The 19,108-nt window shown below is 37.2% G+C and overlaps 1 protein-coding gene across 1 annotated transcript; it reads left to right on the forward strand.

Moving 5' to 3' along the window:
* Positions 1-1,746: 1,746 nt before the first annotated feature.
* Positions 1,747-17,857, forward strand: LOC130910402 (solute carrier family 2, facilitated glucose transporter member 3-like). The gene is made up of 10 exons (XM_057827659.1): positions 1,747-2,025; positions 2,096-2,195; positions 9,655-9,762; positions 9,882-10,283; positions 11,922-12,084; positions 12,156-12,343; positions 12,413-12,517; positions 13,999-14,097; positions 14,166-14,369; positions 16,638-17,857. The coding sequence occupies exons 2-10, from the start codon at positions 2,181-2,183 to the stop codon at positions 16,944-16,946; spliced, it is 1,593 nt and encodes a 530-aa protein (XP_057683642.1). The 5' UTR covers positions 1,747-2,025; positions 2,096-2,180; the 3' UTR covers positions 16,947-17,857.
* Positions 17,858-19,108: the final 1,251 nt, after the last annotated feature.

A 19,108-nucleotide genomic window follows, 5' to 3' on the forward strand; every position in this document is an offset into this window, starting at 1 on the left:
TGCGCTGAAATTATTAATGGGGTTATTTTATCTGAGGATATTTACACATTGAGGTCAAATTTATGTAACCCCTAAAGAGACATCGACATAAATTTAAACCATGTGGTGCACACAAGATGGTATGTGGTGCGCACTAGAAACTATATGGTGCGCACAAGATGTTATGTGTTGCTCATTAGATACTATATGGTGGACAGCAGAACAGTTTTAATATAAAACCATGCGGTGCGCACCGGATAGATTGTGGTGCGCACTAGAAACTGGTGCGTACCAGAAAGTCTGGTAATGTGATGGTGACGATGTGCAAGTAACGCAGTCAAATATTTATAGTTCAAGATTGAAGTAAAGCTCAACTAAATCCTGTATTATAATTTTTAGCACGCCAAAACTACTCGTATCTGATGCGCACCTGCAGTTTCTGGCCTATAAAGTGTAACTTCCTGGTGCGCACCTGATTGTTTAAATGTATTTTTTTAAGACACTTTCCTAGTGCGCACTAAATAGTTTTCTGGGGCGCACCAGATAGTGTCTAGTGCGCACTGCATACTATCTGGTGTGCACCAGATGGTTTACATTTATTTTATCACTTTTCTAGTGCGCACCAAATGGTTTTCTGGGGCACACCAGATAGTATGCGGTGCGCACTAGAAATTATCTGGTGCGCACCAGATGGTTTGTTTTATTACAGATACTTTTCTAGTGTGCACCAAATATTATCTGGTGTGCACCAGATGGTTTAAATTTGTTTTATTACAGATACTTTTCTAGTGCTCACGAAATAGTTTAATGGTGTGCACCGCATACTATCTGGTGTGCATCAGATGGTTTTAATAGATACTTTTCTGGTCCGCGCCAGATTGTTTCTAGTGCACACCACATACTATCTGTTGCGCACCAGATGGTTTTAAAAAAAATTTGGTTAGACACTTTTCTAGTACGCACCAAATACTTTTCTGGGGCGCACCAGACAGTTACTCGTGCGCACCAGCCAGTTTCGAGTGCACACCGCATACTGTCTGGTGCGCAGTAGATGGTTTACATTTTATTAGATACTTTTCTAGTGCGCACCAAATAGTTTTCTGGGGCGCACCAGATAGTACGCAGTGTGCACTAGAAATTATATGGTGCGCACCAGATGGTTTATTTTATTACAGATACTTTTCTAGTGCGCACCAAATACTATCTGGTGTGCACCAGATAGTTTAAATGTATTTTATTTCTGTCAATGTCCCTTTTGGAGCTCTGTACAAATTGACCTGTTTTTTTGAAAAGTGTTTTTGTGTATTAGCCCTGTTTTGCTAGTCTTAATGAGGGTTAGTGCATGGCACATGTTTAAATTTAGATGAAAAGTTTCCAAAATTTAGTTTGTCACGTTTAACTTTTATTGCCAATGACTGCGATAGACGTCCGATCTAACTTTGACTGGGACGTTTATTCGCCCCAGTCAGAAATGGATCGGACGTGTGTTGCAGTCAAGGGCAGCCAATGAGTCTGAGCTTGATTTTTAATAACTTGTCGACACTTGTACTTTCTTTTGGGTCAAACTGACCCAACAAAACTAAAATAACTAACTGCCTGTAAATCACTTAGATAGGATTGTTTCCACAGTTCCTCCGTTGCCCTGGTAATAACATGCGTTGCGTCATCACCCGCAGCATCAGCATCCATCAAGGTCGCTGTCAGCTGATGCATTATGGGAAGATAGGGTGCGCGTGACATCTACGCATGCGCTCTCGTCACGCCAGCTGACAGTTGTAACAATAACCCTACACGTAGGTGTCCCTAATAAAGCGACTTAAGCCGCATGCGTGCATGCGGCGGCCACCGTAGGACATGGCGGCCGTCGATGAGGAGGTTGCGCGCGCACGTCGGCAACGCGGGGGCGGGGCCACGTCACGACATCTATTTTCTCGCTTACCTCACATCTCGGAGGTGGATAAAAAGACCGAGAGAAATTAGTGGTGGACGTGCTGAGCTTCACCAAGACGCAACGTAAACTTCAGTCTGTTTTCAGCCGAGAAACAGGTCAGTGGATGTCCGTTCAGCACCGCGGACAGCGCCTGGTCGCTGACGAGGTGCGCTCGTTTCCCCGCAGACGCGAGCGCTGACGGGCGGCGAGGGAGTCCGGCAAGGCCAACTCGGCAGCAGCTTCTCCTTCCGAGGAAAAAAGGAGGAAAACGATGGAAGGACAGCAGGTGAGTGTTGGATTCTTTCTTTTGCGCTCATTTGTGGTTGGTGACAACGTTCTAGTTGAAGCGTGGTCATATTTTGCCTCTTGTCACATGATGTTCTCTTTTCCACGCTGCATCTAAAAATGAAAACATTTAAGAAAAATTCTTGATTCGTACAGGAAAGGGTGGGAAAACTTGTCTGTCTAAAACATTTTTTTTTTTTAATCTATAAAGATATCAATGTTTGTTTTCTTTTTTTAAATTTATTTATTAACGATTTAGTTGCCATCCATTTGATAAAATGAACATTACAGTAATTTTTGGACTATAAGCCGCTACTTTTTCCCTTCATTATAAATCCTGCGGCTTATAGTCCAGTGCGGCTTATTTGCTGATATATTTGTGTTAATTGGTAACACTCTATTTGACAGCGGCATCATAAGACTGTCATAAGACCGTCATAATTATGATATGACACAATCATGAGTATTACTGAATGATTATGGCAGATGTCATCAAGTGTCAACTGACAAATTGTGTCACTAACTCCATTTATGTCAACTTGGATCTTTTACATCCATTCAAAACTTCGATAATTTGCCAGATAACACTAAATCACATCTGTTATAAGCATTTATTAAGGCTCATGACAGTGTACTGTAATAATTATGATTGTCTAATGAGTCTTATGGTGACACTGTGGAAAAAAGTGTTAACTAATACCATAACTAGCAATTAATGACTCAACTGGAACAGTCACTGAAGAAATAATTAGCACAGAACATGAATTTTGTTATTTACATCTGTAGTGCTGCAATGCATGCTAGGAGGCATGTTGGACAACAACAGTGTTGACATCAGGTGGCAGCAGAGGTTGACAGTCCCCCCAAAGGGAGCAGTGATGGCCAAATGAGGCAATGAATGGTGGTTCATTTGGTTTTATGACAGTTGCATGATGCCGCCGTCAAGTAAAGTGTTACCGGTTAATATCTTTTTCACATGGAACGAGGGCGGACGAGCGGTCTGGACCCAAAAGCAGGGAAACAAATCCAAAGCAAGGCAGGGAGGCAAGGCCGGGTAGCAGTGACCTCAAAATTGGTTTAATGATAATTAACAAACGCACAAAGTACCAATAAAAGGCCAGGGGATCAAATAAAAGGCATCAAAACTTACTCAAACAGGGAATGCAGGAACACGAGGGCTTCAGAAGTAGATATCGACACACTGGGATTGACCTCGACAATGACGCAACAAGGAGTGAAAAGAAACTGGGCGCTTATATACGCACACGCACACAGACAGGGGAAAGCGAGACAATGAGGAACAGGTGGGTAATACAGGAGGATGCAGGTTGGAGTTTACACTAGGAGCAGGCACAACAGGTTAAATCAATGGACAATCACAAGGACAAGTCTCACTAGGAGGGGAAAAAAAGAAAAAAAAAAAAAAAACCTAACACGTTTGGTGTAAACATCCCATAATACAGGCAGGACAGTTTGGGCTTATAGTCCAGTACGGCTTATGTATGAACAAATGCCGTTTTCGTGCCAAATTTGGTGGGTGGCGCCTTAGTCTGGTGCAAAAATTACGGTAATCATAATGATTTTTAAAAATGAATGATTTATAACTTAACTCATTGGCTGCCATTGAAAAAGATCAGGAAAGACCAGGGCAGAATTTTGTTCATTTGGCTGCCATTTTTTTATTTTTCAAAAACACGTTCAAAAAAAAAGTAAATGGGTTGGCGGGTTTTGTGATTGTATGTCGACTGACGAGTTGGATGACACCTCTTTTATATCTTGAGGGGGTCTGCATCGCTTTCACCGACACTAATTAACTTTGAGGAGGGTGGCAGGAACCCTGCCACACAAAATAAACGCCAAATGTGCTGACTGCTTTACGGCATACATCACTTCCCCCTTTCCCCATGCATTATTGGATTCATTAAACCCTTACCGCACTTAGCCACACGTTTGCTAACAGTCATATGCAATTGCTCAGCCACAACTGGATTCATTACCCTACTCCTTTTCATCCTTCGAATCATCGTTATTTTGGAATCTGAGGGAAAACATTTTTAAGGAGGCTTTTTCAAATCTGCAAAGCAACTATTTACCCTGTTCCTATGTCAAAGTGTCCACTTGAGAAGTCATGTCAGCACCTTAAACAAATAGTCAGCCATGTTTGTGCTGAGATGTCTATGAATGATATGACACATAATGTTGCATGTGATGTGGGAGGAAGGTTACAACCTTGGCCTTTGCGTGCTTCCCCGAGTGCAGGTGTTCTGGATTTATCAAGCTAACAATGCTAATGTCAGCTCCTTTTACCGAAACTTGTTGGAAAAAAAAAAACTGAGTAGAATAAATAATTTCCACTTTAGCAGCCATAAATCAACATTGTTTGACTCGGATTAACGTAGTAATCAATTTTAATTGGTAGTTTTGACATTTTACTGTAAATAAGTCCATGTTTTAACCCTTTCAGGGACACTGATCACTACAATAGACTGTTATAATGACCTTTAACCCTTTATAGGTCAAGTGACTATTTTTGTGCATTAAAAAAATGTAGTTATTAATATAAATATATTGAAATTTGATAAAATAATGGACTTTTTTTTTTTAAACCAAAAGTGCTAGAGATGACAGTTAACAATGAAAATATGCGATTAACTGCCGTTAAAAATTCAGCTTACAGCACTCTTACATATACTATATATATATATATATATATGTATACAGTGGGGCAAATAAGTATTTAGTCAACCACTAATTGTGCAAGTTTTCCCACTTGAAAATTTTAGAGAGGTCTGTAATTGTCAACATGGGTAAACCTCAACCATGAGAGACAGAATGTGGAAAAAAAAATCCAGAAAATCACATTGTTTGATTTTTAAAGAATTTATTTGCAAATCACGGTGGAAAATAAGTATTTGGTCAATACCAATAGTTCATCTTAATACTTTGCTATGTACCCTTTGTTGGCAATAACGGAGGCCAAACGTTTTCTGTAACTCTTCACAAGCTTTTCACACACTGTTGCTGGTATTTTGGCCCATTCCTCCATGCAGATCTCCTCTAGAGCAGTGATGTTTCGGGGCTTCAAATATTTTAACACTGGTTATAGCCAAAAATAATACTTGAAAGTTCTTTTTTTAGCATTTAACTCATTGCATGAGATAGACTGGCTTTGAATGCTCACGTTAAGCCCCCCCCCCCAAAAAAAATCATAATTTATACATGAGAAGGTAAAAATGATTGCAAACATTTTGTGATTCTTCACACTTTTTATTTTCGGTTTTGATCAATTTGATGTTATAAGGTTATCAATAATACGCAGACTATAGCACCCTCTTTTAAAAAAAAAAAAAAAAAAAGTTCACAAATGGTAATGTAATTAGTCAACCATTGGACAAACATCATTTCATTACCAGTTGGTGTTTTAGAGCGTTTTCGGATGCAGTTTTTGTGTTGAAGTCATGAAAATTCCCAAATAGAGCACCTGATTTCTCTAGTTCTGACTCATAGTCATTTGCTTTTGAGGCATTGCCTTTTGTGTTTTAACCACTTCATGAAGGAAATTGTGACTTTTGTGTGTATACCATCCACATACTATGGAATGCTTTTTTCAAGTGCTCTAATAGCCCCTCAAATGTAGTGCAGTACTGTACTCTGATTTGCCGAAGCAATCCCTCACGAGTGTCATATTTGCCTCCTACTGGCCAAAATGTGAACCCACAAAAACATCTGACCGCGTGACGTCCTAAAAGTGTCCTCCTGCGATTCTTGCTCGGTCATTGCTGACAATGCACAAAACAACACTGCCAACACCTGACCCACCGTAGAAAGCAAATTGATAACAAACACAGTGCATGTCATCCATTTTGGCTCTAGCAAGGCATCAAGTGATGTTATGTAGATTGGATAGACAGGACAGGACACATAAACAGTGGTACCTCAATTTATGAAATTATTTGGTTCTGGAAGTAGTATCGTAAACTGAAAATTCTGTAAGTAAAGATGTGTTTTCCATGTAAATGCCCTAAACCGTTCCAAGCACCCCTAAAAATTCAGACATAAATGTTTTATTAAGCAGAAAAATGCATCAAAACATGTAATAAATACAAATACACTGGGATACACAGATGTATACACAGAAGAGGTGACTCTTAGCCAATTGAATGCTAGGAAGATGCTAGGCAATAGCCAATGGCAGAGCAGCTATACAGTGGCATAAAAACGTATCTAAACGTTTTGGAATTTACCACATTTCTGCATAAGATCACCATCAAATGTGATCTGATCTTTATCAAAATCACACAGATGTAAAAACAGTGTCTGCTTTAACTAAAACCACCCAAACATTCATAGGTTTTCATATTTCAATGAGGATAGTATGCAAACAATGACAGAAGGGGGGAAAAAAATAAGCAAGTGAACCCTCTGCCTAAGGAGACTTAAAGAGAAATTGAAACCAATTTTTACCGAACAGTTTAAGTCAGGTGTGTGCCCAATCACTGATAAGTGGTTAAAAGCTGCCCTGCCCACTATAAAACACACACCTGGTAAGAATTGTCTTGATGAGAAGCATTGTCTGATGTACATTATGGCTCGGTCAAAAAAAAAAAAAAAAAAAAAAAAAATGAAGACCTGCGATCAAGGATTGTTGATTTGTATAAAGCTGGGAAAGGATACAAAACCTTCTCTAAAAGTCTGGATGTTCATCAATCGACAGTCAGAGAAGTTATCGACAAATGGAGAGATATTGGCACTGTTGCTTCTCTCCCAAGGAGTGGCCGTCCACCAAAGATGACACCAAGAGTTCAGTGCAGAATACTCAGAGATGTAAAAAATAACCCTATAGTGTTTGCTGAACACTTACAGAAATCACTGGCTCAGTCCAATATTTCTGTGCACACACAAACTATATGTAAAACTATGGCCGAGAATGGTGTTCATGGGAGGACTCCACCGAGGAAGCCACTGCTTTCCCAAAAAAAACATTGTGGCTTGTTTAATGTTCGCAAAAAGGCACTTGGACACTCCACAGACGTTTTGGTAAAAATATTTTGAGGACTGATGAAACCAAAGTTTAATTGTTTGGGAGTAACACACAATGTCATGTGTGGAGAAAAAAATGGAACAGCTCACCAACATCAACAACTCATCCCCACTGTGGTGGAGGGAGCATCATGATTTGGGGCTGTTTTGCTGCCTCAGGGCCTGGACAACTTGCAATCATTGATGGAAGAATGAATTCAAAGGGTTATCAGGATGTTTTGCAGGAAAACGTGAGGCCGTCTGTCAGACAGTTGAAGCTAAAAAGAGGATGGATGCTGCAACAAAACAATGATCCAAAAATCAATTTCAGAATTGTTTCAGAAGAACAAAATACACGTTCTGGAGTGGCCAAGTCAAAGTCCAGACTCAAACCCCATTGAGATGCCGTGGCATGATAGGGATTCCTGCCAGTCATCCCAGGAATTTGATGGAACTACAGCAGTTTTGTAGAGAAGAACGGGCCAAGATTATTCCTGATCGATGTGATCTGCAGCTACAGGGAGCGCCTGGTTGAAGTTATTGCTGCCAAAGGGGGTGGGGGGTTAAATGTTTTGGTTCACTTAGTTATTATTCCCCCACATGTCAATGTTTTCATACTATCCTCATTAAAATATGTAAACCTATAAATGTTTGGGTGGTTTTAGTTAAAGCAGACACTGTTTTTTCATCTGTGTGATTTTGACAAAGATCAGATCACATTTGATGGTGATTTTATGCAGAAATGTGAGAAGTTCAGTATTTTCTTGTTTAGTATTCTCTTGGTGTAACCTGATAATTCTGTTTGTAGAGACGTTCGCAAGTAGCGGGACCTCTGTAGACAAAAATTTGACAGGTCGTGCCTCAAAAAACCCAAATGAACTTCCTGGCTGCCATTGACGCTAGGGTTGTTCCGATCATGTTTTTTTTGCTCCCGATCCAATCCCGATCGTTTTAGTTTGAGTATCTGCCGATCCCGATATTTCCCGATCCGATTGCTTTCTTTTGCTCCCGATTCAATTCCAATCATTCCCGATATTATTTCCCGATCATATACATTTTGGCAATGCATTAAGAAAAAAATGAATAAAACTCGGACGAATATATACGTTCACCATACAGTGCATAAGTACTGTATTTGTTTATTATGACAATAAATCCTCAAGATGCCATTTACACTATTAAATTTCTTTCTGTAAGCGGAATCCACGGATAGAAAGACTTGACTTTGTATATTGTGACTAAATATTGCCATCTAGTGTATTTGTTGAGCTTTCAGTAAATGATACTGCAGCCATTCAACCCAAATGCATGATGGGAAGTGGAAGCATGACTGTGCGTAGTGCTACCAATTCATATATCTTCTCTGCGATGGGAAATAACACAAGGTGTTAAGAAAACGATCAATTGTTACCTTTTTTCCCCACAATACTTCCCATGTAATATCTAATTGTAGGAAGAGGGATAGTAAGGCTTTAGCCAATTAAAAAAAGGCTTCAAAGACTGCCAAAATTCACTCTACTCATTTTACGCTAACTTTTATCTCTCTATATAGGTAAAACGGCACTATTACAGATTGAGCGCGACAATGTGTGAGTGGGTCGTGCAGCGCATGTATTAATTGCGTTAAATATTTTAACGTGATACATTTTTTAAAAATTAATTACCGCCATTTTTGGGATAAATTTGATAACCCTACCTTAAGCCTAAACTAAAGAGTCTGGATGAGTGTAACATATTATGTCTGTAACGTTAAATACAATTAGAAAACGATTTAATTAAAAAATATATATATATTAAAAAAAGGCATGGCCGATATTTTTTTGCCGATTCCGATACTTTGAAAATGACGTCATCTCTAATTGACGCCATTAGACGTCCAATCCATTTGAACTGGGAGGGGCGAATGAACATTAAACATAACTCACGGAGAGCTTCACCCAACTCCATTGGCAAATTTGCCAATTTAAAATGAAATGAACACATGCAATTGAATGAACCCAGTTCAAACGGATTGGACATTTATCACCGTCAATGGCTGCCAAGTTTTCAATTTCAAAACAAAAAAAAATACAATTAAACGGTAGGAATCGTGTTGATGTGTTTCCTTAGTTTCTATGATGTAAGTGGTAATACTTTACCGTTACTATGTGGTTAATGTAAAAACAGTCCATTTTTAAACAAACTCATTTATCGCCGTCAGTGGCAGCCAGTGAGTTAATGTTTGTCGAGAAACTAATAAAGATGGGAAAGGTTTCTCCTGTTTGTTGCTCGAGAGGGGACAGATGCGGACGTGCCGTCGCCATGACGACGGCCTAATCCAATCGCATTATTTACGAAGCGACCGATTCCCAGGAGAGAAACGAGACTAACGTGGCGTGGCGCTGATGAGGTTACTTGGGATGGACGATTGATTCTCGCGGTTACATTTTTTTGTCCTGTAGTCGCAGGGCAAGCAGGTGACGGGCTACCTCCTGTTCTCCCTGACGACGGCCGTCATAGGCTCGCTGCAGTTTGGATTTAACACGGGTGTCATCAATGCGCCTGAACAGGTTGGTGTCAAAATTTGCTGTTTTCATCTAAATGCTTTCGCTGAAATCGATCAGAATGGAGTTAGCCCGCTGTAGCGGCCGTGTAATTTGATTTGTATCGGTGAATTTTTGTTTTCGAGAAACTGCGCTCGTTCTTCAACGACACGTGGCTGGAACGCTACGGCGAGCCCATCGACGCCGGCGTCTGCACGGTGGTGTGGAGCGTCACCGTGGCCATCTTCAGCGTGGGCGGCATGGTGGGATCCTTCAGCGTGGGGGTCATGGCCGACCGTTTCGGCAGGAGGCGCTCCATGTTCCTAGTCAACATCCTGGCGCTGATCGGCGGAGGCCTCATGGGGCTGTCCACCACCTGCGCGTCCTACGAGATGGTGATCGCCGGGCGGCTGGTGATCGGGCTCTTCTGCGGACTCTTCACCGGATTGACGCCCATGTACGTGGGCGAGCTGTCGCCCACCCCGCTCAGGGGCGCCTTCGGGACACTGCACCAGCTGGGCGTGGTCGTCGGCATCCTCTTGGCTCAGGTCGGTGACATCAGTGCGTTGACTTTGGTGGGGACGTCGCCCCTACCAACATGGTTACCCTGGTAGCGGGGTTTGTCAGGACTTTTAATGGTTCTGATGTGAACTGAAAGGAGTTTATAACTGGTAGACATCCAAATCATTATAAGTGGGAGGGTGGCAGCGAGCGATCGAAAGCCAACCCTCCCACTTCAAATGAATTGGACAAATAGCGCCGTCAACAGCAGACAATGAGTTAAATAATGGACTCATTGGCTCATATAGAAATGAAGGTATTACCGTTATTTGACTTTGGGGTCTTACATTTTAGCTGGAAAAAAATAGGCTCTCATTGAGTTTTGTTCCTTTTTCAAAAAAATTAAACATTTAAGAAAGAAATAGAAAGAAATTAAAATATTAATAAAGAATAACTACTGCTTTTTATATGTATATATATATATATTTTAATAAAAAAAAAAATTAAAATATATTATTTTTTAAATTATAATTAAAAATCATTTTCTAAATTAAAATTATTTGTAAAAATGAAAAATGAATATAATAAAATAAAAATATTTGCTGTTTTTGTTATGAAATATAATTAAAAATCATTATTTTTAAAATTAGTATCACTTATTTATAATGAATTAAAAAATAATTATATTAAAATAAAAATATTTGTTTTTTTCCCTTTTTATATTTATATATTTTTTAATATTAAAAATTTAATTATTAATTATAATTAAAAATGAATTGTTATTTTATGAATTAAAATGAATTATTTATAATGAATAGAAATAATTATAATGAAATAAAAATATTTGCTGTTTTTTTCCCTTTTTATGTTTATATATTTTTTTATTACCGGTATTAAAAATTCAATTACTAAATAAAAATAAATGATCATTTCCTGAATTAAAATGAATGAAAATTAATTATTTATAACGAATTAAAAATATATATAAATAATAAAATAAAAATATTTGGTATTTTTTACCCTTTTAGATTTTTTTGATCATTAAAAAATTAAAATAAAGTATTAATAAAATTAATTTTAACTAAAAATGAAATATTATCTAAATTAAAATGAAGTATTTATAATGAATAAAAAAATGATTATAATGAATAAAATTAAAAAAAAATATTTGCTGCTGTTTTCCTTGTTTAAATATATATTTTTTTTAAATTAAAATAAATTATTATTATTATTATATTATAAATATAACTAAACAATTCTTAAAAATAATTGATTTATTAAAACATAATTTTAATTATTAAAATAAAAAGATTTGTTTTTTTCCTTGTCTGTTTTTTATTTCCAATGTTTTTGCAAATAAATATTTTAATTTAAAAATTATTTTAATTTTTCAGGATTTCATTTTTCTTTGGAAAAAAATTGAAATTAATACACATTAATAAATATTAGAATATGTAATAAAATTGAATTTAAAAAAATAATAAAGATATTTGCTGTTTCTTTTTGGGGTTTTTTGTATCCACATAATTTTTTTAAAGACCAAATTTAAAAAATAATTTAAAAAAATATATTTTATATTGAATGGGGTCATTTAAAAAAAACAAACAAAAGGATTTGGACTATTTTAGGTTTAAAATGTATAAACACAGTGAAAGTAAAGGTGTTGTGGTGTTTGTGTTGTTCAGATTTTGGGTCTGGAGGGATTGCTGGGTTCTTCGCGTCTGTGGCCGCTGCTTCTGGCGCTGACGGTGGCGCCGGCAGTGCTGCAGTGCCTCATGCTCCCCTTCTGCCCCGAGAGCCCCCGCTTCTTGCTCATCAACCTCAAGCAGGAGGAGCAGGCGCGCAAAGGTCCGTCAGCATCATTTAACATTGCTCCTGAAATAGTCAAAAAAATTTTACGTCTTTGTGTTGGCGCGCAGCTCTGGTTCGTCTGCGCGGCAACGAAGATGTAAGTCGTGACCTTCAGGAGATGAAGGAGGAGAGCAGCAAGATGGCCCTGGAGAAGAAAGTGACCATCCCGGAGCTCTTCCGCTGCCCGGCGTACCGCCAGCCGCTGCTCATCGCCGTCATGCTGCAGCTGTCGCAGCAGCTGTCCGGCATCAACGCCGTGAGTCGATGTTTCATTTTGGCCGAGCTCGCTTAAAGCCGCTTTTGACGTCTCGTCGTCCGTCCGCAGGTCTTCTACTACTCCACCGGCATCTTCGGCTCGGCCGGCGTTAAGCAACCCATCTACGCCACCATCGGCGCCGGCGTCGTCAATACCGTCTTTACCGTCGTCTCGGTGGGTTCTAATGTCACTAGTGGGTCACTAATTCGCTGTCGCTAGGGCTTGAAAACTTTTCAAAGAAATACTTTGTTTTTTAAAGTTGGGGGGTATTAATGCAATTTTTTTTAAGGAGAATTTTTATCTAGAAAAGAGCAAATATGTTTTCATTTTTCAAAAATATCACCGACAGGAAAGCATTGTCTAATTATTTGTGGGGAAAGTTTTACATTGAAAACATGTTTTTGGATAGTTTTGCATGATTTAAATGATTTTTTTCAACTAAATATTGTTTTAGGATTTCTTTCTATGAAAAAGTCATTTAAAAACAGTTTACTGCATAAATGCATTTTTAAAAATTACAGAAATATTGTTTCATTTTTCAGCAAAATAATTTACAATTTTTTGGGGGGGGGATTTAAATGAGGGGAAATTTATTTAAATATTTTTTTATTTTAACAAAGTATTTTTTAGATTTTAAAATATTTTTTTATTGATTAATATTAAATATGATTAATTATTAATATTAAAATAATTAAAAATAAATTTACATTTACATTTAGAATACATTTAGAAGTCATTTAATTTTTCACGCCATGTCATTTCAGTTTCATTTAGTCTGCATAAAGTGTCACCCCCGCCCCCAAAAAAGCTATATATTTGAATTTTTCAACAATATTACATTCAGTAAAACATTATTATCATTTAGAGGGGAAAATGTATTTTTTTCCCCCTAATATAATCCCAATTATTATTTTTAATATTAGTATAACAAAACTTAAAATCGCAGATTTTATGCTAGATGCCCAATTTTTTTAAAAATGTTGATTGTTTATTTATTCATTTATTTATTTGAGAAAAAAGTTTTAAATGAAGGGAAATTTATTTCAAAAATTTTTTTATTTATAACAAAGTATTTTTTAGAATTTAAAATAAGAAAATAAGTTTATTAATTAATATTAAATACTATTAATTATTATTGTTAAATGAATTTGAAAAAAAAAAACATTTAGAAGTAACTTCATTTTTTTGCCATGTGATTTAAATGTCTTTTTTTTTTTCACATTAATATAGTTTCATTTAGTCTGCATACAATGTCACCCCCCACCACCACCACCATTCGCCCCCAGAAAAAAGTGAATATATACATTTTTTTTCAACAAAATTATATCCAGGATAACATATTGTCTAATTATTTTGAGGGGAAAAATGTAATTTATAAAAAAGAAAAATGTTGATTTTTTTTTTTTTTTTTTTAAGAGCAAAAGTTTTAAATGTCGGGGAAGTTTATTTGAATATTTTTTATATCTAACAAGGTATTTTTTAGAATTTAAACATTGTCTAATTATTTTGAGGGGGTGGAGAAAAAAAATCAAAATTGATAAATTTCAGTATTAAATAGCAACACAAAATGCCTTTAAGGAAAAAAAAAAAAAGGGAAGAGACTCTCATGTTTTCAAATTGTTTGATTTTTTTTTACCGTCTTGCGTATGTTTCAGCTGTTCCTTGTGGAAAAGGCGGGTCGGCGGACGCTTCACCTCCTGGGTTTGGGCGGGATGGCGGTGGCCGCTCTCCTCATGACCATCTCGCTGCTGCAGGTGAGCGAGCATTATGCTTCTCCAGAGTCTTCTCCATTCTGATGAGTCGTCGTCTTTCCCGTGAGCAGAAAGAGGTGGCCGGCATGAGCTACGTGGCCATCTTGGCGGTGATGGTGTTCGTGGCCATGTTCGAGCTGGGCCCGGGTCCCATCCCCTGGTTCATCGTGGCCGAGCTCTTCTCACAGGGACCGAGGCCCGCCGCCATGGCCGTGGCCGGCTGCTGCAACTGGACCTCCAACTTCCTCGTCGGCATCAGCTTCCCCAAACTAGAGGTAAAAAAACATCTATGCTCCTGAATTTTTGTAGTTGTTGCAGAGGACTTTTAATTCAAATCTTATAAGGCAGTCGTTTAACGCATGGCCTGCCATTGACGGCAATAGACGTCCAATCCATTTTGATGGACAGGATCAGAAATGAGCATATCAGAGGGACAGCACATTTTAGAGGATTTGAAGAAGTCAGACTGAGATGGTTTGGGCATGTTCAGAGGAGAGATAGCGAGTGTATTGTAAAAAGGATGCTGAATTTCCATATGCCGGGCAGGAGATCTAGAGGATGACCATGGATGGATGTAATTCAAGAGGACATGAAGGTAGTTGGAATGAGAGCAGAGGAGGCAAAGGATAGGGTTAAATGGAGATAATTGATTCGCTGTGGCAACCCCTGAAGGGAAAAGCTGAAAGGAAAAGAAAGATATATATATGCTGTATGTTAGCGCTGCAGCTATCAATTATTTTAGTAGTCGATTAATCTATCAACTATTTAGTTCGGATAATCAAGTAATCAGATTAGGAAAATGTATTGCAGAATAAATTCTAGGAGATGTAAACCAACGGATTGCTATAATTCCACTTTCAAAAGAGCATTAAATGCTCTTGTGAGCATTTCATGCTTTTTCGAATGTTTCTTTAAACTATGCAGAATTGCACTCTCATTTAAAAATATATTTGAATACCTGAGTTTAGCCTCAAACAGTATTAAAAAAAAAAAAAAAGTGAGGATCTAAGTAGAAGAAGAGAACAATTGGCTAACTTGCATAGCAAAAGTCAGCTAGCTTAAATGCTATAATATGCTATTAAAAAAAAATAAATTACAATGCGCTTAAAAAAATTGTTCAAACATGTATTTCCACAAAAACAGCAAAATATACCAATGTACTAAAGTACGAATGCATTAAAAAAAACTCTTAACTCAAACAAAAAACTTACCTTATGTTGGTCTTAACAGGGAGCAGCTGGATTCAGCCATGTGAAATTAGTTATCATATTCACTGTCACCACTACAAGGCAGTGTATCCACTCTACTCAATAAAACTAAATTCAAACACTTTCAAAACAAACCATTACAACGCCACTCCAATTAAAAGAATAGTTGAATCAGCAAAAAAAAGCTTTTTTTCTAATCAAATTGCTCAAGTTAATCAGTTACGGTAATCGTTGCAGCAATATATGTATATATAATGTATATATAATGATTAAAAATACAAAATATTTTTTTAATTTTATTAAAAATACAATATATTTTTAGTTCACAATTTTGTAATTAAATACAAGTTTTTATTATTTCATAATATGATACAGTTTAAAAAATGAAATTTTTATTGATTTTTAAAAATTTTTTTTCTTGGAAGTAATTTTTTAGATTATCTATAAAGATAAATTGTAGGTATTTTATTGACAGAACCTTTAATTATTATGTTTTTGTTTGTGAATATTCCTAAAAAAAAAATGTAATTTATTCCATTTTAGGAACAGAACCTTTCTAGAAAATATATTTTTTTACTTTTTTTTTTTGGACTAAAACTATCCTGATTTTTAAGGAAAAAGTTATTGGATGTCTATCTTTGTCAATGGCAGGCAATGAGTTAGTCTATGAAATTGAAATTTAAAGACTTTAGAGTGTTATCGGGTTTCATAACCTGGCTGAATTTCAGTTTTTATTCATTTTAATTTGATTAATTTACCTTTTACTAATATTTTATTATTCAATATTTAGATTACATATATGTCATTTGTTAAAAATCCTTAAAAATATATATATATTATTTTGTAATTCAATTTGTATTGTTTTAAGCACAAAAAATAATCATTTGCCGTATAAAAGGCTTACATAGTTTTTAAAAAATAATTCTTGATAACAATTATACGACTCTTTGGAAGTAATTTACCGGTATGTGATTACCTTAAAATAATTTAATTTCAGTGTATTTTATTGCCAAAAACTTTCTCGAAAATATACAAAATGTATTTTCAAGTCAACAGGTCATTTTGCAAACCATTTTCAGGATTATTTTTCAAAATAATTTTTAATCTTTCTAGTAAATGCACTTTTATTTATCGATTTATTTTTTTTAAAGATTTTAGAAAAGTTGCAATTAAGACGTATTGGTAGCAATAGTATAAACATAAATATAACCTCCCTCAAATTCAAATGGGAAAAGAAAGTCTAATTTTGGGTGAAATGTCTTCAGGGTTTTTTTTCACCGCCAAAAAGTTGATTTTAGCGAGCATTATAACATGCTGTGTTTTATTTATGCTTAGGAATTATGCGGCCCGTGGGTTTTCCTCATCTTCCTGGCCTTCCTGCTCCTCTTCCTGGTCTTCACCTTCTTCAAAGTCCCGGAGACCAAAGGCAAAACCTTCGATGAGATCGCCCGCAGTTTCGGCGGAGGCGCCGCCCCTCCCGCCTCGCCCCCGGAGGATCCCCGCCCCCTGGCGGCCGCTGCCACGCCCCAGGATAACAACAAGGAGAAGACAAAGGAGGACGTCCCTCTGACGGAGACAACTGCGGACGCCGCCAGCGAGTCCGCACCCCTCACAGAAAAGTCCATCACGGTCGAGAGCGTTTAGACTTTTTCCGTAGCCCACATTCAATCGACATTCCGCCAAAAATGGGAGGGGCCACGATCGGCCGGGGAGGCGCGGCCGTCTTTTCGGAATATTTTCGTGCGTGTGTAACTTTGTAAGAATATTGTAGCCACAAGCTAAAGCGTTGGGAAGGGCGGGGCATCGTTTTGCCACCCTGATGCTAATGCTAACATCGTGTGCTTGCTAATGTTGTCACTCGTTACCATAGCAACCACTCACCGTGTTCAGCAGTATTGCGACATTATTATCGATGGCTTCTGGGGAAAGGAGTTCCTTAACTTTTCTTGACGCCACAGCGCCACATTGTGCTTTTTTTTCCCAATTTGATCGAAATCAGGAGTGTCAAACTCGCATATTGAACTCATTGGGCTGCCAATGACTGTGAGGGGCGAATGAATGCTACACAAGGGCCGCCACGGTTGACTAACCGACTATTTTGATAGTCAAAAAATCGTTTAAGAGACATTGTTGATGTCAAAATTGTCCAAATCCTCTTTATTTTAAGCCTCTTGATAACAACTTTCTTCAATTTCCATTTTAATTTCCTTTGTAAAAAGGGTAAAAATAAATATGAATTTTAAAAGTATTTTTTTATGTAAAAAAGGTAAAAGAATATTCTCTTTTTTTTTTATTTTGCATGCAAGCAGATTCATTTGTATGCTGACCCACTTACCTCATGAGGGTCTGAGGGGGTGCTGGAGCCTATCCCAGCTAACAAAGGGAAGGAGGTGGTGGTGTGTAAGCAAATCTCCTTGGCTACAATGATTAAATCAAAGGTCATTCAAACTCCCGGTTTCATCACGAAATTAAAGTGATCACTTAACAACAAACTAAATAGTATACCTTTTAATAACTTTTTAATTGAAACAAATGGAACAGTAACTGAAGAAATAACTGGCCTCCGGGCCAGCAGTTTGACACTCCTGACCTAAATTCTGAAATCACCAGTGTGGTCGGCCATTTTGTTGGCATTATTGTTGTTGTTATTATTGTTTGCCTTTCGTCTACAATACCAAAGTACATATTTCTGCCCTTATCATTTTACCCTTCACCCAAATATTACATCCCCCCCAAAATACTATTTTATTACACTGCTAGATGAGAGTTATAGCTATAAATACAGAAATATAGACATAGAATATATATATTAAAGCTAGAGATATTTATGTGTAAGAGATATATTTAAAAGGATAAATCAAGGGATATTGAATACCAAATGTGACGAGGCTAACGTGCAATCAAGCGGACGGAAAACGGACTGTAGACATCACATTAACGGTGCTAGGCGTCCAATATGAGAGGGTTTGCTTCGCTTACTTCAAATGGATTGTACATCTACTAGTGATAAACTCATTTAAATTCACAGCAGAAAGATGATTGGATGCCTTATGAAGTATCAATCCTCAAGTACAACTCTGTCCCCTAAAAATAATCCACCTTAGCTAAGAATAGTTCAGTAGGTCTAAATAGTCCTAAAAAGACTTAGAAGTATATTTAACCTAATTACAAGCTGCTATAACAAGTTAAATCATTTTAATAAAATTGTTTTGCACATTAAAGAGAAATAAAAATGAAGTTTTAAAATAGTTTGAGTAATCCAAATCAACTGTGATTCTCTCATGAACCGCTAGAGGCACTCATGGCACACTTAGTAATATTCACTGCCTAATTTTATTCGTTTTCTCGTGTTTTCATGGCCACAAATCAGCTTTTTGTGCACACGAAATATGTATTTTTTTCTCCCCAAATTTTGTTTGTCGTGTCTTCTGCTTTTTTGGCATCGTTGCGATAAAGTTCGTTCGCAAGTGTGTGTCGTGTGTGATGCAAAAGTTGTTTTTATTTTTCCAAAAAAGGACGTCGTAGCGACGCTTGTGTTCGTTGTTGCGAATCTCGCTAGCCGGCTCGCTTTTTGACCGATTTTTAAACAGCGATGTGTTGTGTGTGCGCGTGTTGTTGCAACTTGTGAGTGTTGAGTGTGCTTTATTTGTGTTTGTACCAAAAAAAATCCTTGAATAAATCCTACACAGTATATATCAATACACAAAAAGTGGAGTTTTGAAGTTATTTGACATGACACTCGCAGAAGAATGACATCAGTATCTCAGGGCAGCCATCTTGACAGGAGCAATGTTACCATCAAAGGT

Source organism: Corythoichthys intestinalis, chromosome 22 (genome assembly GCF_030265065.1).
Source record: "Corythoichthys intestinalis isolate RoL2023-P3 chromosome 22, ASM3026506v1, whole genome shotgun sequence".
In the NCBI taxonomy this organism is placed as follows: Eukaryota; Metazoa; Chordata; class Actinopteri; order Syngnathiformes; family Syngnathidae; genus Corythoichthys; species Corythoichthys intestinalis.

Excerpts from the sequence above, each read along its gene's own strand:
- LOC130910402 (XM_057827659.1), top strand. Across the intron at positions 12,344-12,412 it reads AGCTGTCCGGCATCAACGCC|GTCTTCTACTACTCCACCGG; the intron begins GTGAGTCGATGT and ends GTCCGTCCGCAG. Across the intron at positions 14,370-16,637 it reads TCAGCTTCCCCAAACTAGAG|GAATTATGCGGCCCGTGGGT; the intron begins GTAAAAAAACAT and ends ATTTATGCTTAG.